This window comes from Hyperolius riggenbachi, chromosome 3, assembly GCF_040937935.1.
Source record: "Hyperolius riggenbachi isolate aHypRig1 chromosome 3, aHypRig1.pri, whole genome shotgun sequence".
NCBI lineage: Eukaryota > Metazoa > Chordata > Amphibia > Anura > Hyperoliidae > Hyperolius > Hyperolius riggenbachi.
This window is the reverse complement of record NC_090648.1, coordinates 259,920,763-259,946,609: the sequence shown is the minus strand read 5'-3', so window position 1 is coordinate 259,946,609 and position 25,847 is coordinate 259,920,763. Positions and strand designations below refer to the sequence as shown.

Sequence of the window (25,847 nt, the reverse complement as noted above, 5' to 3'; positions counted from 1 at the left end):
AACCAATTCTATAACTTAACTAAAAGTGTACAAAAGGTACTGCTTAAAGCGGACCCAAACCAAACATTTTTTTAATTCAAAATATTTAGTTGCACCACTCTGACACATACAAATATAAATAAACACTCCTTCAAGCCTATGAGAATTTAGTGCATGCTTTTCACCCTTCTCTTTCCATAACTAGGGTTACACAGGTGGCAGCCATTAGCAATTCCTCCTTTGCCAGACACCTCCTACTCCACCAGTGTGCCGGATTCTGTCCTGGCAATATGAAATGAAGGGAGGGGTTCCTCCAATAAAAGTAAAATATTTTATATTTGTCATGCAGCTGAGAAAAGGCTGCTATTTATTATTATACGCTAGAAAATAGATTTTATTTCTAAAATCTTGTATTTTTAATTTGGGTCCACTTTAAACAGTGCATGTATCTGGACAGTGGGAGAGTTAATTTGAGAGTATCCCTTTACTTTTCTAGCAATGTGTCCTAAGTCCTATCCTTGTCCTGTCCTTGGGAACAGTCCCAGAGAAGGTGTAGGAAGGAGGAGTTTTTAGAGCTATATTGAGGGCACTTAGGTTGGGGAAAAATCTAGAAAGCCACTTTGGTGTAAAGTATGCCTTGGGAAGGATAGCAGTTTGTGTTAGTCTGTCTTTTGTGTACAAAGAGACACATGTTGTATTGCCTTCAGTCCCTCCTCCCATTTCTCCTTGTCCATAACAACGCCCATGGACTCCCATTTGGTTTTGGATGCATCAGTTAGCTGACTGGCTTTATGTGAAATAATATCATAGTACAGTTTGCCAATCAGATGTCTGGTGGGGCCTTCTTGGATTGCATGCAGTACAGGTGAGGTCACTATTGTCAGAAGTACTGTAGGGAACTGAGCACGCAGGGCGTGTCTGAGTTGTAAATATTTAAAGTAAGCACTTGAGGAGACTAAATTTGTTTAGTGAATTAATTGAGATTGGAGAATTTGGTTGTTTTCTACAATTCTACCAAGAAAGACCAATTCCTTGTTCTTCAGTAGTTGTGAGTTTGCAACTTTGGAGAACTTCTGCAAACTTGCGATTGCCCACTTCAGATTTACTTTAAAGTTTAAAGGACAACTCAAGTGAGAAGTATATGGAGGCTGATATATTTATATCCTTTTAAGCAATACCGGTTGCCTGACTATCCTGCTGATGCTCTGTCTCTAATACTTTTAGATATAGATCCTGAACAAGCATGGAGCAGATCAGGTGTTTCTGACATTATTGTCAGATCTGACAAGATTAGCTGCATGCTTGTTTCTGGTGTTATTCAGACACCACTGCAGCCAAATAGAGCAGCAGGGCTACCAGGCAACTTGTATTGTTTAAAAGTTAATAAATATGGCAGCCTCCATATACCTGTCACTTCAGGTGTCCTTTAAACCTAGAGAACAGAGACATGGTCTGGTCCATATCATTCAGTCTTGCTAGCCTGTAAATTTTCTTCTTGTGGAAAGGAAGCATCTGGTTGTTATGGTAACGTCTTAGCTTTTTCCTTTAACATCCATTTTTTTTATCAGAAGAATAAAGCTTAGTTTAAAAAAATTAAAATAAAACCGGTAAATAAAAAGGTTGTTATGATTCCTGTACTAACCATTCAGCTATATTCATTTACTTCCTAACTTGTAGCCCTGTTAAGTTTGAATTTTTTGGTTGCTACACCAAACATAAAATGTTTTCCTTGCATGCATTAAAGTGTGATAAAACAATTTTAAGTAAATTATAATTTGGCATAATAATAGTATTGCCCACGGACAGTGGATTATTATAGTCAGTACAAAATGTGCACCTGGCAAAAGGATAATATGGAAGCTGCCATTGCTTAAAGTGAACCTTAAGCCAGAAAAAAAAATGAATTTTACTCACCTGGGGCTTCTACCAGCCCCCTGCAGCAGTCCTGTGCCCTCGCAGCCACTCACTAATCCTCTGGTCCCCCGTTGCCAGCTAGTTTTGTTTTTGCCGTCAGGCCCGTCGGGACTGGCCATGCGTAGCTTTTTCCGCATTCCCGACTGTAATTAGACTGTAATCTATGCATGCGTAATGCGGCAACGCGTATTTTTGTACGCGTTGCGGTACGCAATAGCGCTAATTACAGTCGGGAATGCGGAAAAAGCTACGCGTGTCTAGTCCTGACGGGCCTGTCGGCAAAAACGAAACTAGATGGCAGCGGGGGACCAGAGGATTAGTGAGTGGCTGCGAGGGCACAGGACTGCTGCAGGGGGCTGGTAGAAGCCCCAGGTGAGTAAAACTCATTTTTTTTTCTGGCTTAAGTGTCTCTTTAAAGGAAAGATGCAATGTAATAAAAAAAAAAAATCTACTTACTCGGGGCTTCTTCCAGCCCCTGGCAGCTGTCCTGTGCCCTCGCCGATATTCTGCTCCTAGCTCCCCCCCAGTGCAGATGCCAATGGGCATCTACTGTGCCTGCGCAAGAGCCACTCAGGGTCATGCCGACGTCATCTGGAGTACACTCCAGACAATGTCCGCGCAACCCCAAGCGGCTTTCACGCAACCGCAGTAGATGACAACCTGGCGAGGTCGACATCTGCAGCGGAGGGAACCCCAGGCCACCGGCTGGGGACAGAGCTGCGGCGAGGGCACAGGACGGCTGCCAGGGGCTGGAGGAAGCCCTGGGTAAGTAGATTTTTGTTTTTTAATTACCTTCCCTTTAACTCCTTGGCTGACTGCTAATCCTAAAGCAAAATGCTTATTTTTTGTTTTGTTTGTTTGAATGCTGATCTTAAAGCCATGGTATGTTCTAAATCACTTAGTCAAGTGATTGATTTTATATCCAAAGTTTTCTTGTAGGAGATACATTTTCATCTGCTTTAACAAACGTTTTTGCAATCTGCAATTAAAAAAGTAACAAAAAAGTAGGTGAAAAAGTACTGTTAAAATTATTCTGAGTATTTTTTTTGCTTGCTGGTGGCTTAAAGGGATACTGTAGGGGGGGGTCGGGGGAAAATGAGTTGAACTTACCCAGGGCTTCTAATGGTCCCCCGCAGACGTCCTGTGCCCGCGCAGCCACTCACCGATGCTCTGGCCCCGCCTCCGGTTCACTTCTGGAATTTCAGACTTTAAAGTCTGAAAACCACTGTGCCTGCGTTGCCGTGTCCTCGCTACCGCTGACATCACTAGGAGCGTACTACGCAGGCGCAGACCGTACTGGGACTGCACAGTAAGCTCCTGGTGACGTCAGCGGGAGCGAGGACACGGCAACGCAGGCGCAGTGGTTTTCAGACTTTAAAGTCTGAAATTCCAGAAGTGAACCGGAGGCGGGGCCAGAGCATCGGTGAGTGGCTGCGCGGGCACAGGACCTCTGCGGGGGACAATTAGAAGCCCCTGGTAAGTTCAACTCATTTTCCCCCGACCCCCCTACAGTATTCCTTTAAAAGCCATTTTATTACTAAGATGTGAAAATTTCACCTTGAAGAAAACTTAAGAGAAAAGTGGTTATTCATTATTTTGAGTATTTTCATGTTTTCTGGTGGCTTAGAAGGCATTGTATTGACAAGTTTTAAAATATCACCTAGGAGAAAACTCAGGAGAAAAAGTTAATTGCATATTGCCCCTTGTCTTAAAATGCCTTTTTTACTACCAGCAGGCAAGAGAATGCTTAAAATAATTTTGATAGTACTTTGCAACTACTTTTTTTTTTTACTTTTTCAATTGTAAAATGCTTAAAATATGAAAATTATCTTCTAAGAGAAAACTCAGGAGAAAAAGTGAATTGCATATGGGCCCTTGTATTTTACATTTCTCTGAAAACTGCAAGAGATATCTAAGAATCAGTTTAGGCTGGTGGGTCATTGTAGAGTTTGTCCTTATAAATCTGTGTTGAAATAGTTTGCTCTTTTTGTTTTCTGTCGGTGGCCTTATTGGTTCATTTGCAACACTACTTACCACATTCATTTTGTCTCACTTTCTATAGATAGACTTTTCTTCAGCAAGGCACCGTATTCAAGATAAATTTGTGGTCAATATATTACGCAAGTGTCGCCCTTACGTTATACGCTTAAACTTTCGCAGGTGTTCTATACTACACTGGTCTACATTTAAAGGCATAGGTATGACATATTTATGTGTTTGAGTGCTGTAAATTTAAGGTAAAAGTGTAAAGGATAGATGTATGCACCTGAGAACAATTAGAATACATTTTAATCAGTGCTTACAGTAAAAGGGGGGGGGGGGTGCACTCAAAAGAAAATGCCACATACACAGACCGGTGCTTAAGTCTTTTCTGTTATTTAAAATGTATTCCAACTCAATGTGCAACAAGTAACTGACAACACATTCACATCTCAATTCTTTCTACCCATGATCAGGAACAGGAAAATCTGTTTTTGTACCATGCTTGCAAAGAGAAATACATGAGTATAAAAATAAGCAAATATAAAAATAACTCCTTGTAATGGCTAATTAAAAAAAGTGGTAAAGTTGGCCAATAAATAGTATCATCCTAAATCGCCATGCCTTCTGTTTAAACTGATGACTAATGCAGTGCAATACTGCTAAAACATGTTTCATAATGTATGCTTTCTGAGATCTAGTCTAGAGTGCAGGGTATATATACTATAAATAGTCTGATAAAAAAAGCACTGTATACAGGCAAAATTAATATGTTTATTACAAGTTTACTTATTAGGCTCCGGGTATCCTTTCAGAACCTCTTCTTTAAAGTTGGATAAAACATAATGTTCAATAAAAATGTGTTTGCCTACTTTTTTCTATTACCCATACAGTTACCATATTTGCTTTTATGCAGAAATAATATTGTCTGTTTACAAATATAAAGTTCCCAAAGTACAGTTTATCTGCTCTGAAAGCTACCATTGCATTTTATTGCATAGCTGCTGTATTTATATATTAAAATCTATCCAGTGATCACTTCCCACCTCTCTCTGCTGCTACCATGTGTGCAACTCAGTTTAACCACTTAAGCTCTCAGTCGTTTTCACTTTATGCATCCGAGCAATGTTCACCTCCCATTCATTAGCCTATAACTTTATCACTACTTTATCACAATGAACTGATCTATATCTTGTTTTTTCCGCCACCAATTAGGCTTTCTTTGGGGGGTACATTTTGCTAAGAGCTACCTTACTGTAAATGCATTTTAATAGTAAGAATAAGAAAAAAAATGAAAAAATTCATTATTTGTCAGTTTTCGGCCATTATAGTTTTAAAATAATACATGCCTCCATAATTAAAACCCACGTATTGTATTTGCCCATTTGTCACGGTTATTTCACCTTTTAAATTATGTCCCTATCACAATGTATCGCGACAATATTTTATTTGGAAATAAAAGAGCATTTTTTTCCGTTTTGCATCCATCACTATTTACAAGCTTATAAAAAAAAAAGAGAGAAATATTTCATCTTTACATAGATATTTAAAAAGTTTAGACCCTTAGGTAAATATTTATGTGTTTTGTTTTTTTTATAGTAATGTTTTTTGTTTTTTTTATTAAACATTTTATGTGGGCATTTTTGGGAGGGTGGGATATAAATAGTGTTGTATTTGGGGAAATATTTGTGTATTGTAATGTTTTTTTACTTTTACTTGTAGTTTTACTTTTTGGCCACAAGATGGCAATCTTGAGTTTGTTTACATGACGTCACTCTAAGCGTACAATGTACGCTTAGAGGGACATAGCTTCAGAAAAAGCGTAGCTTCCGAGAGAAGCTGTCGCTTTTTCAGCGGGGGAGAGGAATCAGTGATCGGGCACCATAGCCCGATACATTGATTCCTGGGCTACCAAATCCGCGGCCGGCAGTGCGCCTGCACGCGCGCGATCGACCGCGGGAGCGCGCCTGTCCTCCTTGACGTTTTTATACGTCAAGGAGGACAAAGTGGTTAAGCACTGCTGCTAATGTTTACTAATTGTAGCTGACAAAGGTATGTAAACAAAAGACAATGGTATCACTGCTTTGGATTTGGCAACAAAATTTCTACTGAAAAAGAAAGTGCTGTGCTTAACTGTTTGAATGGTGTTCTGCTATAATTTTTTTTCATGTGGTAGTAGGTTTAAAAAAAGGACTGTAAGGATGGAAATTCATCCCAATCAGTAGCTGATGACCCCTTTTCCATGAGAAATCTTCACCTTTTCCCGAATAGATCATCGAGGGGGGGGGGGGGGGGGGTCTGTGTGGCTGATATTGTGGTGAACCTCCTCCCCCAGTGTGGTCCTGACAGTTTCCTGTCTGTGAGCCTTGTTGCATTGTGGGAAATAACAGCTGCGTCCAAGCAACCAGTATCTCCCTCTGTGCATATGTATATCTATTAAAGATCCTTTTCTCCTGGGTGATATTTTTAAACTTCTTAATAAAATGCCTTTTAAGCCATCAGCAAGCAAGAAAATGATTTAAAACAATTTTGATAGTGTCTTTTGCCTACTTTTTGGCACTTTTTTAATTGCAAGGTGAAAAAAAGGTATTTTAAAACCAGCTGGACGTTACGGACGAGCTCAGCTGCGCTGCCAGGCTGCACTATGGGGTGGATCGGAACTCCCCCTGACGTCATGACGAATGACGTCGATGACGTCAGTCGGATCGTCGCCATGGGGACGGGGGAAGCCCATACAGGAAATCCCGTTCAGAACGGGGATTTCCTGTTGGGTATGATCACCGGCGCCGATCGGAGGGGTGGGTGGGATAGCGAAGGGAGGGGGGAAGCATGTAGCTAGCGCTAGGCTAGCTACATGTTAAAAAAAAAATAGTCAAAACAAACCCGGCCCGTGGCCGTGCGCCGCATATAATCAGATTGCTAGGGAGGTTAAATAGAAGATGAAAAATTATGTTGTAGGAGAAAACACAGAAGAAAAAGTGAATTGCATATGGCCCTAAAACTCTAATCATGCACAGGGCATTAACACAGACAGGAATTGCTTGATACATCACTGAGTATTTGAAGTTAATAGACACTTACTTTACTATGCACAATTTGATGTAGATATTTCATATTCCGCTGCTTCAGTGGAGGGGGGGGGGGGGGTTAAAAAAATGGGTGGGGGATTAGGGAGCAGGACGGGGGCTAGGGTGCAAGTCGAAAAACAATTACCGCTCAATGCTTACACAAGCACTGCAATCACCGCCATGCAAATAAGCAGCTATGAAAAACTTTCCAATGAGGACACTGAAAGTAATACTCCTCGCCCTCCCTCACAGTTTGTAACCCTTCTCACAACACAATTTGAAACCAAAAAGAGAGTTCATATAACCATTTATAACCATGTTGTCCCTTGGCAGTACATATCATTATTTATACCATGTTTTGTACTAGTGTTGCTGGATGTTCTGATCATGTACTGTGCATTGAACTAATTATGCTTTCTAAAAATGTTCTATTTTTCACTCTGTACAGCTCTAGGGAAAATGTTGGCCCTATAATATAATATAAAATAATATACAGGGAGTGCAGAATTATTAGGCAAATGAGTATTTTGACCACATCATCCTCTTTATGCATGTTGTCTTACTCCAAGCTGTATAGGCTCGAAAAGCCTACTAACAATTAAGCATATTAGGTGATGTGCAGCTCTGTAATGAGAAGGGGTGTGGTCTAATGACATCAACACCCTATATCAGGTGTGCATAATTATTAGGCAACTTCCTTTCCTTTGGCAAAATGGGTCAAAAGAAGGACTTGACTGGTTCAGAAAAGTCAAAAATAGTGAGATATCTTGCAGAGGGTTGCAGTACTCTTAAAATGGCAAAGCTTTTGAAGCGTGATCATCGAACAATCAAGCGTTTCATTCAAAATAGTCAACAGGGTCGCAAGAAGTTTGTGAAAAAAACAAGTAGCAAAATAACTGCCCATGAACTGAGAAAAGTCAAGCGTGCAGCTGCCAAGATGCCACTTGCCACCAGTTTGGCCATATTTCAGAGCTGCAACATCACTGGAGTGCCCAAAAGCACAAGGTGTGCAATACTCAGAGACATGGCCAAGGTAAGAAAGGCTGAAAGACGACCACCACTGAACAAGACACACAAGCTGAAACGTCAAGACTGGGCCAAGAAATATCTCAAGACTGATTTTTCTAAGGTTTTATGGACTGATGAAATGAGAGTGAGTCTTGATGGGCCAGATGGATGGGCCCGTGGCTGGATTGGTAAAGGGCAGAGAGCTCCAGTCCGACTCAGACGCCAGCAAGGTGGAAGTGGAGTACTGGTTTGGGCTGGTATCATCAAAAATGAGCTTGTGGGGCCTTTTCGGGTTGAGGATGGAGTCAAGCTCAACTCCCAGTCCTACTGCCAGTTTCTGGAAGACACCTTCTTCAAGCAGTGGTACAGGAAGAAGTCTGCAGCCTTCAAGAAAAACATGATTTTTATGCAGGACAATGCTCCATCACATGCGTCCAAGTACTCCACAGCGTGGCTGGCAAGAAAGGGTATAAAAGAAGAAAAACTAATGACATGGCCTCCTTGTTCACCTGATCTGAACCCCATTGAGAACCTATGGTCCATCATAAAATGTGAGATTTACAAGGATGGAAAACAGTACACCTCTCTGAACAGTGTCTGGGAGGCTGTGGTTGCTGCTGCACGCAATGTTGATGGTGAACAGATCAAAACACTGACAGAATCCATGGATGGCAGGCTTTTGAGTGTCCTTGCAAAGAAAGGTGGCTATATTGGTCACTGATTTGTTTTTGTTTTGTTTTTAAATGTCAGAAATGTATATTTGTGAATGTTGAGATGTTATATTGGTTTCACTGGTAAAAATGAATAATTGAAATGGGTATATATTTGTTTTTGTTAAGTTGCCTAATAATTATGCACAGTAATAGTCACCTGCACACACAGATATCCCCCTAAAGTAGCTAAAACTAAAAACTACTTTAAAGAGTAACTGTCAGGCTGCAGAAGCTAATTTAAACCTCTAGTCTCCTGTGTTAAACAGTTTAGAAGGAAGCCAAAAAGACATTACTGAAGATAAAGATCTATCTTACCTTTGATGTATGCTTATCAGCAATGCTTAGACCTAAGCAAGCCGCAAGCCGCATAACATACTGCAAAGCATTCTGGGGCCCTCCCCTCGGCTGCTAAGGAGAAGACGGGATCAAGTTTCAGCAGCTTCTAAAACTCAGTCCAGCCACAGCACAGATAAATCTCCTGGGCAGAGTACACTGCAGGAGTCAGCTATTGTTCCTAGCCACATGGCTCATTAATATTCACTGCAAACTAGTGTTATTCAGAATGAGCTGTTCTGTGATCAGAAGCAGGCAGGACATGACGACACATTTGGCTTCACAAACATGGAACCTGCCATGAGCTGTCAGGAGCATCATTCTCTGCATATACTATATACAAATTCTGTGAAATCCAAACGTGGACAGTGAAATGCATATGTAATGTAAGTACAGCCAATCTTTAGCTACTGATATATGTGTTTATTTTCTCTGAGACCCTATACCTAACAGCTCCTCTTTAAAAAATATTCAGCTTTGATATTAATGAGTTTTTTGGGTTCATTGAGAACATGGTTGTTGTTCAATAATAAAATTATTCCTCAAAAATACACCTTGCCTTATAATTCTACACTCCCTGTAATAACACTAATGAAATAAATGTCACAGCACAGAGTGAACAGAGCTTCTGATTGACACTTTAGTCTAATTAGGATACATTTGCGTTATTGTCAGGGAAGAAAACATAGCTCCCAAGTTTGTTCATGTAAACTTCATTCCTCATCCTTGTAGTGCTTGTTTTCAAGTGTTAATATGAATGTAAAGTAGTAATAATAGAAAGAACATGTGTTGCTTGAGTTATGAAACTATTACTTTTGCTCATGAATTGTTTGTAGTATGTGTGGTTAGAAGTGTGGTGAGTTATGACTGGAGGTGTGGCAGAGCTAATGAAATGTACAGTATAATATCCGTACCAATAATATTACATTGCCTTAAACATTTCCTACAGAAAAAGATAACTGATTGTGTCTCTACATCCAAAAACATAAACTGCTATATTTAGGCCTCTGTTACAATATCAAATGTGTTTGCATTTGCATAATGTGGGCCTGACTTTGCGTTTTTGCCTTACTGGTAAATGTTTGCATCCCTGCCTTTTCTCCTGTCAGTGGCTTTGAAACAGGTGTTTTTGTGGTAAAATGCACACAGCACTGATTTTTAAATATTTGAACCCATACTAGCACAACGCACCCAGTAGTTTGAGAGCTTCAATGGAATGTTATGGAATATTGCACCTAAAAACAATACTAAATATACTGCTCAAAACAAATAAAGGGAACACAAAAATAAGACATCCTAGATGTGAATGAAATATTGAAATATTCTTATTAAATACTTTGTGCTTTACATAGTTGAAAGTGCTAACAACAAAATCACAAAAATTATCAATGGAATTCAAATTTATCAACCCATGGAGGTTTGGATTTGGAAAGTGGAAAAAAAGACTACAGGCTGATCCAACTTTGATGTAAGGCCTTAAAACAAGACAAAATGAGACTCAGTAGTGTGTGTGGCCTCCACGTGCCTGTATGACCTCCCTACAATACACAGGCATGCTCCTGATAAGGTGACAGATGGTTTCCTGAGGGATTTCCTCCCAGACATGGACTGAAGCATCCACTAACTCCTGGACAGTCTGTGGTGCAACATGGTGTTGGCAGATGGAGCGAGACATGATGTCCCAGATGTGCTCAATTGGATTCAGGTCTGGGGAACAGGTGGGCCATTCCATAGCATCAATGCCTTCATCTTGCAGGAACTGCTGATATACATCCCGCCACATGAGGTCTAGCATTAGGAGGAACCCAGGGACAACCGCACCAGCATATGGTCTCACAAGTGGTATGAAAATCTCAACCTAGTACCTAATGACAGTCAGGCTACCTTTACAACACACGGGCCAACTCACATATATTGGCCAGGCCCAGGATGCCTTTGGTGAGCACATGGAGGGCTGTGCAGCCCCCAAATGAAGTGCCACCCCACACCATTTCTGACCCACTGCCAAACCGTCATGCTGGTGGAAGTTGCTGTCAGCAGAACGTTCTCCACAGCGTCTTCAGACTCTATCACATGCTCAGTGTGAACCTGCTTTCTGTTTACTCACGTTGATTGAAAGTGTTAAAGAGATGCTATATACAAACAGAACTGTTTGCCAACATGGCAACAATAAAGAATGCAAATATACAACAAATTTGTAAGTCAAACATAGCATGGAATGGTACAATAAATAGACGAGCTTGTAACAGCCATAGATACTCATAATCTGTAGAGTTCACATTGATAAAATAAAAATGAGGAGGAAAAAGGATCCCATCAGTAAAAAGATGGCAAAACTAACTAAGTAACAAAAAAACTGCTCCGGGGAAAGCCAACACCCTTGGTCCCAGGCTACCCTTCGAGTTAAGATACTGATGAATATCACCATTATCCAACTTCTAAAGAAATCATTCAAACTTGAGGTATTATGCCAGTGATAAGGCCCTACCCAACAGATTACTTGGACTCCGAAAGGAGATCCAGTTTTCCCATTTGGAAAGAAGTTTATCTTGGGAGTCATCCAAAGTGTAAGCTATTTTTTCCATCAACGTAATTTGATCAATTCTGGTTAGCAGTAGATCAAAAATGAATGCTTGACTGTTTCCAGTGGAACTCAATTAGCCACTGTGTAGCCCCTATAAGAGCTTTCACTAATGGCCTAAAGGGTTTCGGCACTTGCTTTCAAATTTAATATCAATTTTCAAGGCTTCTTCAATCAATGCTGCCGTTTTCGCCCAAGTGCGAATTGCTACTGGGCACTCCCAAAATATATGCTTAATAGACCCTGTGGAACTACAGCCCCTAAAACACAAGGGTGAAGACTGAGAGGACATTTTATGTACCCTATCAGGGGTATAATACTATCTAGTAGTTAATTCATACACAGTGTCCTTAATGAAATTTGATTTGGACCTTTTAGCTATATTGCCAAATAGACTAAACCATTGCTTATCAGTAATCGGAGAACCCCACTCTGTCTCCCAGTCCTGCATAAGCTTTGGCTTAGTCTGCGAAGAGGAAACTTGTAGGTGAAGGTAAATTCTAGAAATTACCCCAGATTCAGTTTGAGGATGTAGACAAATGTGCTCATAAAAGGTGCCAATATGTTCAGGGGGGCTCAGAGTAGGCAAAGAAAGTAAATGCCTAATCTGGCCATACCTAACATTTTCAGAGTGTTGGATAGACCTGTTGCAAACAAACAGTGAGAATGGAATAAATGTATCCGCTAACCAAACCTTCATGGCGATAACCAGGTTATTGTCTATCAACCATGCAATTGCATCTTTATTTCCTAAGGCTGGTAGAAAATTTGTGAACCTACTTTCATCTGTGAAGAGTACAAGGTGCCAGTGGCGAATTTGCCAATTTTGGTGTTCTGTGGCAAATGCCAAACTTCCTGCACAGTGTTGGCCCGTAAGCACAACCCCCACCTGTGGATGTCGGGCCCTCATACCACCCTCATGTAGTTGGTTTCTGACCGATTAAGCAGACTCACGCACATTTGCGGCCCTCTGACAGTGCTCCTCCTGTTATTCCTTGCACAAAGGTGGAGGTAGCGGTCCTGCTGCTGAGTTGTTGCCCTCCTCCACGTCTCCTGCTGTACTGGCCTGTCTCCTGGTATTGCCTCAATGCTCTGGAAACTACGCTGACAGATGCAGCAAACCTTTTTGCCACAGATTGCATTGATGTGCCATCCTGGATGAGCAGCACTACCTGAGCCACTTGAGTTGGTTGTATAACTCCATCTCATGCTACCACTAGAGTGAAAGCACCGCCAGCATTCAAAAGTGACCAAAATATCAGTCAGAAAGCATAGGAACTGAGAAGTGGTCTGTGGTCACCACCTGCAGAACCACTCCTTTATTGGGGATGTCTTGCTTATTGCCTATAATTTCCACTTATTGTCTATTCCATTTGCACAATAGCATGTGAAATTGATTGTCAATTAGTGTTGCTACCTAAGTGGACAGGTTGATTTCACAGAAGTGTGATTGACTTGGAGTTACATTGTGTTGTTTAAGTGTTCCCTTTCTTTTTTTATGTGTATATTCATAGGCCCTTATACAATTAACTTTTTCCTTGAGATTTCGCCACGGAGAGGTGTTCATGCATTATCATCAAAATCCCTTTTGTTTTCAATATTTTTATTGAAATTTTCAACATATAAAAAACAGTCAAAACAGTTGTACACAATTGTAAGTGTATCCCACGTTGGGGATCGCATTGGTGAACTAGACCGTGGTTGAGACAATCCGGCAGCGCATGGCATCAGGTACCGGGGAATCACAACCAGAAGTATGAGCGTGTACAGATAAAACATTAACATAGAACGTAGAGAACATGAACGCTCTAACCTGAGGGGTTTCTCGACAAGCAGCGTCGAGATCCCTTGGTCCTGAAAAGGCTATTGGAGGGAGAAGGGGAAAATCTTTCCGACTTCACCCTATATGCCCCCACCTCTTGCCCAAGTGGGAGCAAGTTGGAGAAGGTATGGAGAGCGGGGAGAAGAAAAGATAGGAGAGAGAAAGGAAAAAAGGGAGGGAGGGTAAAAGAGAGAGAGAGGGGGAGGGGAAGGATAGGGAGTCCTATGGAGAGACACGAATGGGTTTAACAGGTCATATATAAATCAGGGTCTAAACCCGGAAATTCCAGGTCGATCCAGGGCTGCCATACACGTAGAAATTTCTTGTGGGTGCTACGAAGGACGCTCGTTAATTTTTCGTTAATCATGAAATCAGACATGCGTGATTTAACTTCTAGAAAATTTGTGGGTGTCTTCTTCCAATTCTTTGCCACCGTCATTTTGGCGGAGAGAAAGAGGAAGGAGGCTAATTTGTTTTGAATCTCTGTAAGCCCATCAATTTTGCCATGGAAGAGCGCAATCCATGGGTCCTTCCGTATGGTGACATGGAAGAGGGATTGCAGAAGACCGAATGTTCTGCTCCAAAAGCGGGTGAGCCGGGGGCATTGCCACCAGATGTGGAACATAGTGCCTTCCCTCCCGCATCCCCTAAAGCATTTAGAATCAAAAGTGGGGGACAATTTATGTAATTTGGTTGGGACCAGGTACCACCGGGTTAGAACTTTGTATGCTGATTCCATGGCAAATACGTTTGTTGAGCAACTGGCTACCCGCTGCCAACAATCAACCCAAGCCTCCAGGTCTTTGTGTTGTCCGAGTTCTCCTTCCCATTTCTGGATATAAGGGTGTAGTCTCGAGGAGTCAGGGCGGGATATTCTAGAGTATATTAACGAGATTGCACCTGGTCCAGACGGGTTCCCCAGGCACATGTTCTCAAAAAAAGTAGGGAGCAAGGGAAATTCTTTGTCTCGTATTAGAGTAGAGATCCAATGCTTAATTTGTATAAATTTAAAGTATTCTGAAGCGGGGGGATTGTGTTTGTTCTTAATCTCTTCCCAAGAGAGAAGACCTCTGCCAGTAAGAAAACTTTTAACTAAAAGGAATTGGTGGTCAGACCACCATTTGAAGGCACTTGAATTATCCAGACCAGGTGGGAAGAGGGGATTACAAAGGATGGGGCATAGGGGTAGATGGGAGGATTGGAGGCCTCCTGAGTATCTGAAGGAGTCCCAAATGGCTAAGTCTAAGGTGAGAAGGGGGCTGAGATGTTTGGGCCTAGTTTGTTTGGGAATCCAAAGGAGTGTATGGAGTTTGATGGGGTGGCTGTCCGGGATCTCTAGAAAAGTCCAGAGGGGGGCATCGTGGGACTTATATAGAGCTAGGAGTCGGGCGGCCACGGCAGCTTTGTGATATAGAGATAGGTTGGGTACCCCAAGTCCACCGTCGTGTTTATGTGCTAGCAGGGTAGCTTTACTGATACGAGGCCTCTTGCCCGCCCAAATAAAGGACTGAATTTTATGTTGGAGCATGCGCATGAAGTGGGCTGGGATGGGGATCGATAATGTGCGGAAAAGATATAGGATCTTGGGGAGAATGGACATCTTAACTGTGTTTATTCTACCAAATATGGATAGAGGTATGTTAGTCCAGGAGGTCATTAAGGTAGAGATTTGCTTTAATAGGGGAGGGTAGTTTTTATTAAATAGGGTATCTAATTGAGAGGTTAAAGTGATTCCGAGGTAGGGAAGTGAGTTGGACCATTGGAAGTTTAAGATAGAGGATATCTCTTCCTTGCTTGTGGGATCTAGAGAAATATTGAGGGCAAGGGATTTCCGGTCGTTAATTGTAAGGCCTGATATATTAGAAAACCCAGAGAGCAGAGCTAAAAGATTGGGAATAGAAACTAAGGGTTGAGTGACTGTTAAGAGCATGTCGTCTGCGAACATCAGGATTTTGTGGTGAATCCCCGCACATTCCAGTCCCAAGATGTTCTCGTGCTGTCTGATTGCTATAGCTAAGGGCTCTAAAGCTAAAATAAACAAGATAGGGGAGAGGGGACAGCCCTGTCTTGTGCCCCTTTGTATGTGAAAGGGGGCAGAAGCAAAGCCTGAATATTTAACTTTAGCCGTAGGGGAGGAGTAGAGCATTCTGATCCAATTAAGGAAGAACGGGCCAAAACCCCATTTTGTAAGTGTATATTCCAAATAGTTCCATGAAAGCGTATCAAACGCTTTGTAGATGTCTAGCGAGAGGAGGAGCCCAGGTATGTGACGCGTGCGGAGGAGGTGTATAAGATGTATGGCTCGTCTAGTGTTGTCACTAGCTTGCCTACCAGGGACGAAGCCAACCTGGTCCCTGTGTATAACCTGAGGGAGAAGTGTATTTAGTCTTTGTGCTAATATTTTGCCCAGAATTTTAAGGTCAGTATTGATTAGTGAAATGGGGCGAAATTGTTGAGGTTGTAGAATTGGCTGATCAGATTTAGGGATCATGACAACTGTGGCCTGTAACATGGTGGAGGGGGGTTCTTGACCTGCCCGTAGTGCATTGAAGCAGGAAGCTAAAATGGGAGCTAATAGGTCAGAAAATTTACGGTAATATATGCCAGGGAAACCGTCTGGACCCGGGGTTTTATGTGGCTTTAACGTTTTGATCGCCTGGAGGACGTCTGTGGGTGAGATTTCTCGATTTAGGGCGTCGATGCTACTTTGTGGGAGCGTGGGTAGTGATAGGGATGAGAAGAATTTGTCCGCAATATCACGAGGAAAGGAGTTGTCTTGTAAGTATAATTTGGAAAGAAAAGAGGCAAAAGTATCAGTTATAGTTTTAGGATTGGCCGTGGCCGTGCCTGAATGTGTGCGGAGTCTGTGGATGGGAACAACTGGGGGTTTATTTTTGAGTCTCCGAGCCAGCAGGGACATAGGTTTATTCGCATTGTAATAATAAAACTGGCGTCTCCAGCGCAGTTGCTTTTCAACCTGCTCGCTTAGTAAAAGGTCAAGTTCTGACCTAGCTTTATTCCTTAGGGCTCTGTTGGCTGGAGAGGGAAGGGATTTCCATTGGGCCTCTGTTATTTCTAGTTTGTCTTGAGCTACCTTGATTTTCTGGAGTCTCTTCTTTTTAAGGGAGGAGGCTAGGTGTATGAAGTGTCCTCTCATGGTTGCTTTGTGGGCTTCCCAAAGAGTGAATGGTGAAGAAACAGAACCTAGATTCTCTGCTAGGAAGTGTGTTAAATTCTGTCTAATCTGGTCTTCATGAACCTGATATGATAAGAGAGAGTCGTTCAACCTCCAGGAATAGGTAGAACCTCTTGGAATGAGAGAGGAGCATGTTAGAGAAATTGGGGAATGGTCCGACCAGGGAACTGTCAGGATTTTAGCCTCAAGGATGTTGGGTACAATGGCTTGAGGGATGAAGAAATGGTCGATGCGACTAAAGCTGTCATGGGCGTTGGAATAGAAGGTATAATCCCGTGTTAAGGGGTGCAGGTCTCTCCAGATGTCTATGAGTGTATATGTTGCAAATTGCTGTATAATATTGGCTCCAGAGGGTTGAGATGGAGGGTGGGATAGGGCATTTGGCCGGTATCTGTCCAGGGCATGATTTAAGGCTACATTAGTATCTCCTGCTACTATGGCCGTGCCCCGCTTGTGATGGGAAAGTACTTCAAGGAGGTGACTGAAAAATTGTTCCTGGCGAGAGTTAGGGGCATAATAGTTGACGATTGTCAATTCTTGATCGAATAACTGGCCGATCAACAATAAGTATCTTCCCTCGGGGTCAGTGATGGTTTTATCGCATTGAAAGGGGAGGCCCTTTCTAAAGCAGGTAATAACTCCTCTAGTTTTGTTCGGAGCACAAGCTGTGTAAAAATCGGGAAAATGTTTACTCAGAAATTTAGGGCAGGAGGATGAGGTTAATCTGGATTCTTGTAACATAATTATATCAGCGTGGCAGGATTTATAGTATTGAAAGGCTTTTGAACGCTTTTGTGGTACACCAAACCCTTGGACATTATGTGATATGAAACGGAGCGGGTTAGACGACATGATGATTTGTTAGGTAGAAGTGGTTACTTTTAAAGTGAGGAGTTCCATAGGACTCAAGAAAATGAGGATGAGAAGAGAAAAAGGCAGAGAGAGGGGAAAAACGTGAGGAAGAGTAGAGGAAACGGGTTCGAGGTGGGGGAAGAGAACGCGGGTGTGGAGGAGTCTCCCAACATGACTCGTGGTCAGTAGTGGGAGTCATAGTGGGGGTCGCCTCCGCCAGCCGCATGGCCTTGTAACGGGAGTGGAATGCCGTGACATTCCTAGAGTGCGAGGCACGAAGGGGAGGAAATATGGCGGGATACTGTATCTTATATGCCCTGTATGTAAAAGTGCCCGGGTGTAAAGTGCCATGTATACTATAAGGCACAGCGAAGAAAACACCGACCATCAGATAATGTGGAGTGGTATTAACAGTTTGGTCTGCCCAGGATTTGCGTTACATTTACATACAGGTGATGATGGGGTAAACCAAAGCGCTTGGGACAGTGATACAGTGTTTCGCCTTGGGGTGGGAGGCGGCATGGGAGAAAAGGGGAGACCTTACTCCCTTAAAACCGGGTAATAACTGGGTTAATAATTTTAATAGATAAATTTTGAAAACAGTACTATGAATACCTAAGTGTAAAGTACTATAGCGCTTCCATGGGGAAGAGTGGGATCGAAATGGAGATGAAAACGAAGGTGAGGGTGGCGCCCGGGGCGCGGCGACACATGACCAAGGTAGCCATTGATGCCGGCCGAACACCGAACGCCCCGCACAATCGCCTCCTCTCCCACGCATACACCAACCTATAATGTGAACTTAATGCACTAAGCGCTCCGTATACAAGGGGGGGGCGATGGGACAAACAAACCCAAAGCCCAACATAAGGATTAACCAGAAAAGCAACAACAATGCGTAAAAGATAGTGAACCCTTAGGGAGCTGTAACACTCGTGCACGGTACCCTGTGGCATATAACGGTTGTGAGCCAAGCATTTAGCTTAGAGGAAAGTAGACACAAACGACACATTATAAAAGGAGGTACTCTAGTCTATCTGGTTGTAGGGCTAGGGCCCTAGAAAGGGGGGTCCTCCTAGTGGGTAACCTTAGATCGGTGGAACATGTTAATTACCCTGAGATAGGGGGCGGTATGGGATGGCAAAAGGCCTCATTTTGAGGTTCAGGTGAAGTCTTGATAGAAACATTTACGTGGGTCTATTATTAAGCGATGCCACAGGGTGCGCACTCCACAGGGACGGTCAAGATGGCGCCGGGGGCACTGCGACACGCGATCGAGCCAGCCGTTTGTTTCAACTGAGCCCTGGGCGCCATGTTGCCTTATTGAGTAGATTCTGCGTCACAAACCTTAACTTTAACAGTGAGCAATAATCTTACTTTGGAACGAGGGAGTCCGTGGAATAAACAGAGCTAAGACATATTACACAATTTTAGGCAAAGGAGAGCTGACTGAAAATGCGGTGGGGGTGGCAACTCTCTTTGAAGTGCGCTCCACATGGACCGCCAAGACGGCGCCAAGGGCGCAGCGACACGAGGCTAATTCGGCCCTCAATGTCAGCTGAGCACCGGGCGCCAAACCCCACACCCGAGCGGAGCGCATGCGCCAACCTGCAATATCAACCGAGACATAATAATACAGATCGTGGCACTCTTTGAGAGTGACGTATAGTAGTATAATTCTCTATGGCCCGTAGTGATTAAAAGTAAAGTGTAAGGCAAGGCGAGAGTTTGCCACCCGGAACGGGTATAGCTGATAGTGTAATAAGTTTCCCAGTCCGGCGGACTATCAGGTTTAAGATGTGGGGAAAGAAGTATTCATGGTGGGCAATCTTCCACTAAGAACCATGTACCATAAAAGTTAAAGGTTAAAATGATACTGTACAGCCATATCTTCTCGAGGGTGTAAGCTAGTGCCTATAAACGCTAAAAGGCAACCAGTTAGGATCCTTAAGGGGCTTACCAACAGCGATATACAAAAACAGGGGTACATAGTTCAATCAGGACAAGGGCTCTTCACGATGGGCAATCTTCCATTAAAGGTTCTGGCTAGAGAGAGTACTCACAGTTAGAAGAATCGTACGGGGGTCAAAATGCTGCATCTCCAGACTAGGGGCGCAGAGAAGTGGCCTCTTTCCGCAGGGCTTAATTTGAGAGCAGCGGCACATCGAGAGGATGAACAGTGAAGGGCCGCAGTATAAGCTGTAGAAAGTAAGGCTACTTCATCTTATAAGCAGGGCTGTCGTTGAACAGAGCGAGCATGTCGTTCAGGAACTTTCACTGTGAGTCGGCGAAGCATCGTGGGCTGGTGAATTCTGCGAGGGAACTCTCTTCCACCCCGATCGAGAGGGGGAGGATGGCTGTGAATCTTGGGACCTCGCATGGTGAGAGCGGGCAGGCTTTGCGGCTGGTAAAATCAGCTTCAACTTCTCGAAAAGCCGTTGTGCATCCTCTGTGGTGATGGCACTGTGGGTGCGGCCGTTATAGGAAAAGATGAGCTTGAACGGGTGGCCCCATTTGTATTTAATCCCTTGAGAGATTAGGGTATTGGTGAAAGGTTTCATGGCCTTGCGTTTAAGCAGGGTAGATTGTGCCACATCCGGGAAGATCTTGTAGGGATGCGACTGAAACTCCAGATCTTTCTTCTCCCATGCGGCCCTCAAGATGGCTTCCTTCGTTTTGTAGAAGGTGAAAGCGATGATGATGTCGCGGGGTAGGCCGTCAGGGCGTTTCGGGCCTAGAGCCCTATGAATTCTGTCAAATTCCAAACGTTCCACAGGGATGGTGGGAACCAGCTCCTGAAATAGGGCCGTGGAAGTAGAGTTGATATCTTCAATGGACTCCGGCAGGCCTCTGATGCGGAGATTGCCTCTACGGGCTCTGTTCTCAGCGTCTTCTTGTCGGAGTAGGGCCTCAGCAAGGTCAGCTTTCATGTTAGCCGAGTCTGTTTTCAAGACTGCTATATCTTGTTCGTGTGCTTCGATCACCGTAGTGGCATTGTCAACTCTCTCCTCCACCTCCTCTACCCGGGAACCAAGTTTCGTGAGCTCGCGGGAAAAGTGAGCCGCTAGTTTAGTGGTGGCGGAGTCCAGCTCTCGGTGTAGCTCCCGCTGGAGCAGCGATTTAATTTTGTGGAGCAGGGAAGCATCGCGGTCTGGCACTTCAGTTTGGGATGTCTGGGAAGCGTTATCATCATCCGAGTCGTGTGCAGTGGCTTTCGGGTTACGGGCCTTACGCGCTCCTGTACCTGATGTACCCGCCATCTTGTTTGAGCCTCGTGTCCGCTGAGGGAGTCCTTGTAAGGCTTCCACCTCGGTTTCCTCCGGTTGTTTATGGGACATCACACTCCGGGGGGTTCAGTTACATGAGGGTGTAGGGCTGAGTGAGAAAGGGTGCCTCCAAATATCGTTAAACTGGGCCGATGCGGCGTGGCGGTGCAGAGCTAACTCAGGCAGCGTCCATCCGTCAGGCTAGCTCGCCACGCCCCCCATCAAAATCCCTTTTAAGCGCCTAGCAAGCAAGAACATTCTCAAAATAGGTTTTATTCTAATTTTTTTAAATTCGTTTTTTAATCATTATGTTGTGAGAAGTTATTTTGTAGATACGATGGGAGAAAATTCAGGGGAAAGGTTAACTAAATAAAGGCCATAGCGTGAGAAAACTTAGGGAAAGTTTAACTGAATCAGGGCCATATTGTGAAAGTATCTTGTAGTAATTTGTAGATAAATACAGCAGGATTACAAAGCATGTAAAAAGCTCACAATCTTATATACACATTTTATTGCCATGTATATATTTACTATAAACTACATTCTGTTGTATTTTACATCATTCAAATCAACATTATATGTAGGCCTCTGGGGTATGTCACAAATGTAATTTCTCAAAATATACAGATTTATTGAAGTTACGTTGCAAACATCATAGACATAAGACATCATTTTATGGTTTGTAAGGCAAGATTAAAATTGTCGGGAACTGTAAATAGTGAGAAAGCGTTGTGGTTTTTGTTAAACAATGACACATATGGTCTGGTTTATAAAGGCATCTCCAGAGATTTCCAGATCTCTTCAGTGAGGATAACTTAAGTAGGCCAGCAAACTGGGACTGCAAAGAGTTAATGTCTTTTGCTGCTTGGAATTTGACCACACCCCTTTAGCTCTCCCATCTTATTGAATACAATTTAAGGAGGAACTGTAGTGAAAATGACGTAATTAATAAAATTGCTTATTTTTTACAATATGCATTTATAGATTATTTGATCAGTGTTTGCCCATTGTAAAAACCTTCCTCTCCCAGATTTACATTCTGAAATGTATCACTGGTAATGGCATCTTTATTTCTGCCAGGTAATCTGCACTGCATAATGTTCAATTACTGTTCTATCCACAGAGATATTGCTTGCTTGTCAGTTGGAAAAAGCCATTATTTCCCACAATGCAATGAGGTTCACAGACAGCAAACTGTCAGGATCATGGTCATGACATCACACTGTGGGAGGGGTTTTACCACAATATCAATCACACAGACCCCACCCCCACCCCCGAGACGATCTATTCAAGAAAAGGTAAAGATTCCTCATGGGATGGGGGTATCAGTTACTGATTGGAATGAAGTTCAATCCTGGATTATAGTTCCTCTTTAAGTAATCCCCTCTGGGAGATGAGTCTGGACTGTGTATATGTGTATGATATCCCCACAGGGGATATGTGGAGAGCTATGGCGATGCATTAGTAAATCAGCCCCATGCAGTACATTTTTTCTTTAAATGTGTCCTGATTCTTGAAGGGAATGTAATGTTTTTGCTTATGTATATAAATGAATACAAATAAATACATTTGAAATATTTGAAAAATGAAAATGTAATATTTGGAAGCAGATAATCATCTCACTTTACTGCTGCTTTAAAAAAAAATAGGAAAGGGAAAAAAAAGTCTAGCAAAGCCCTGCTTCACCATCCCATTTGTATTAAAGTATGCCTGTAACTTTAAAAAGAAAAGAAATGCCATATGTCAGTTGGGAGAAGCCTCTATAGTCTTGCCCAGTCTTTTGCAACTCCGCTGCCAGCCAGGACCATTTTCATCTTCATGGCCACACTTCGTATTGTGCACAAGTGCAGCCACCCTGCACCGACACCAGTGGGCCCATGCCTGCCTAGTAGCATGGAGCCGACCATGCACAGAGCGGCCACACTCATACAACTGTACTACTGTAAACACAGTCCATTTTATAATGCAGGTATAGATAATCACTTCATACCTCACCCCACATTACAACCAAGCACAGCTGTGATTATCTGTGATGCCACTGTGCTGGCTGATGTCTCCAAATTGACTGGTGCCCAGCAGACCAATGGGAGAGCAGGAGAATGTCCTTCACTCCCTGTCTGTAAATGTTTGACAGGATGTCATGCCCTTCAGTGTGAGTGGCTAGCATTCTCTAGTGATAGCAAGTTCTGCAGCACGTAGGTGTGAATTGTGTTCACTGCCTTAAAGCGGACCTGAAGTCAGAACCCCTCTTTGCTCTAAAAGATACACAACAGCATAATAACCTTTAAAGAGAGTTTGAAGCCAATGTAAATACTTGTTTTTACCTGTTATTTATGTTAAGGAATAGGAGCAGTGCTAAAATGCCACATTCCTATGGCAGAACAAGGGCTTTATACCCCCCCCCCCCCCCCCCCCCCACACACACACACCTAAATCCCTGGGGCAAAAATCAGGGAGCGCTTCCTGGTAGAGGCAGAGATTGGTGGAGTCCCCGCCCCTCTCAATCTTCTTTCACTGAGAGGGGCGGGGAGGAGGCGGGGATCCGCACGGAAATTGACTCCAGTAGAGGCCGAGCTACAGCACAAAGCTCTGCCTCCTCGGGCAGCAAAATCCACAACCTGGAAAGTCATGGAATTTTGCCTTGGGATTTGGGGGGTATAAAGCCCTCGTCCTGCCGTGGCAATGCGGCGTTTTAGCGCTGCTCATATTCCTTAACATAAATAACAGGTAAAAACAAGTATTTAAATTGGCTTCAAACTCTCTTTAAGCAAAAAAAAAAAACCATGTATTTGTCACAGCTGATAGAAATCCTAAAATAAGTGTGCACAGTTTTTACTTCCTGATTCATGTAAGCAGACATATTGTTTACAGCCTGTGCTTTCAAATGGGCTTATCTGCTTATCTGCCATAGACAGTCATGTGACATAGAGGAGGATCAAATTACAACTCGCGATTACACACAAATGAGGGGTAATTAAACATGCTAAACCAGTGGTTCCCAACCTGGTGGCGATCGCCCCCAGGTGGGCGAATTGGGTTCTAAGGGGGGCGGTAAATTTGTGGGGGGTGACAGGGGGGCGATCAGTATGAAAAGGCAGAAAAAATAAAGTGTCGCAGTGTCACTTGTTTATAAGAAAATTATGGGCAAAAAATATGATCTGTATAAAATATGCAAGTGTGCATGATAGAGTTGCGTAATTCCTCAGGGCTCGTTGGTCACGCGCCGGTGTAATGTCATATTGCAGCCCGGAAGCAGCCTTCCTCACTGAGTATCGCGCATGCTCAGTGGGAAGTTAGATATTATTTACCTGAAATATCTCCGCTTCTGCACCACGTACACTCCCGAAATTTTCAGGGGAGGGAGGGGACCCCCAGATCTAGCTCTGTGTCGAATTGCAGCCCCCAAGCCCCGCTAGTTCCCGAGATAGGTTTGCTGCAATCAGTCTCGGGAACCAGCGGGGCTCGGGGGCTGCAATTCGGCACAGAGCTAGATCTGGGGGTCCCCTCCCTCCCCTGAAAATTTTGGGAGTGTACGTGGTGCGGAAGCGGAGATATTTAGGATGTTTTACGTGGCTGCACAATTTAATGGGACGCAGGCTCCTACTGCGCATGCGGGGCTGCACAACGTGCGGGGCTGCAATAGCTGACATTACACCGGTAAGGGAATTGGCGCAAAGTAGTTGAGTCACCGGCTATTTTTAGCTGGCAAGGTCACAGCGCTACCCCCTCCACTGGCACCACCACCTGGCGTAAGGGTATACCGTACTAAGAGAAGGGGGGTGACAGGGGTGAGTCGTCTTCCCCTAAGGGGCGATACCTCATAAAAGGTTGGGAACCACTGGGCTAAACTCTCTAAATACATTCAGGGTGCATTTCTCTGTTTTCCTTCTGTCCTGTGCAAGAGTTCAGGTCCACTTTAAGGGTGACAAAGCTGTTCTTGTGGCAAGATGCGGTGCATGACTAGCAATGTGCTTTACTAAATCTTTATAAATAGGATAGCAGCAGTTTCTACCAATAAAAATGTGAGCTAGAAAATCAAATTTTAACACTCCTTTATAAATACACCCCATATAAAATAAGCCCTTAGGGCTAGTTTACACTGATTGTTCTACATTGAGCTTTAATGCAATGCACAGCTGATGAGCAGCACAGATAAAGAGACACTGAAGCGAGAAATCTCGCTTCAGTGCTTATATTCAGCAGGGGCACGTGTGCCCCTGCTAAACCGCCGCTATCCCACGGCTGAATGGGGGTCCCTTCACCCCCAACCCCCCCCTGCAAAATCAACGACCAACTTGTCTACGTCGTAGATTTTGCTGCTCTTCAGGCAGGGCTAACGGCTGCAGCCCTGCCTGTCAGTGCCATCAATCAGCGGCGCATCGCCGCCTCTCCCCCGCCCCTCTCAGCGAAGGAAGACTGAGAGGGGCAGGGGAGAGGCGGAGATACGCGCTGACAGACGCGCGTGAGGCAGGGCTGCGGCCATTAGCCCTGCCTGAATGCGGAAGCGCTGCCCGCACAGCATGAGGGGGATTGGGGAGGTAAGGGACCCCCGATTAGCCGCGGGATAGCGGCATTTTAGCAGGGGCACACGTGCCCCTGCTGAATATAAGCACTGAAGCGAGATTTATTCTCGCTTCAGTGTCTCTTTAAGGGAATTCTCCATGTTTATAAGCATACATTATCATTTTGTATTTTAGATAGCGCCTGACATCTTCTGCAGCATCTTACAGAGTATATACAGTCTTCTCACTAACTGTCCCTCCGGGGGGATCACAATCTAATCCCTACCATAGTCATATATCCATCATAGCCTTGGGCCAATTTAGGGGGAAGTCAACTAACTTATCTATTTGTTTTTTGGGATGTTGGAGAAAACCAGAGTGCCCAGATGATACCCATGCAGACACAGGAAGATCATACAAACTCCTTGCAAATAGTGATCTGGCAGGGATTCAAACCCGGGACCCAGTGCTGCATGGCAAGAATGCTATCCACTATGCATTTTAACTGAAAGTTTTTTCACTACATACTTCTGCATGCATTTTTTGGTGCATTGTGGACCCATTACATACCAAAGGTGCATGAAAATGCACAGGAACTGAAAGTGCAGAACAATGCGTGAGTTAAAATGCTTG

General features: G+C 43.6%; 1 protein-coding gene across 3 annotated transcripts in view; it reads left to right on the top strand.

Moving 5' to 3' along the window:
- Positions 1-25,847, top strand: part of FBXL13 (F-box and leucine rich repeat protein 13) — a 227,738-nt gene that overhangs the window by 66,256 nt on the left and 135,635 nt on the right. For all 3 annotated transcript variants that reach the window (XM_068276222.1, XM_068276221.1, XM_068276220.1), the window contains exon 9: positions 3,956-4,091. In XM_068276222.1, the coding sequence (XP_068132323.1) occupies positions 3,956-4,091 (136 nt within the window). The remainder of the gene's footprint in view (positions 1-3,955; positions 4,092-25,847) is intronic.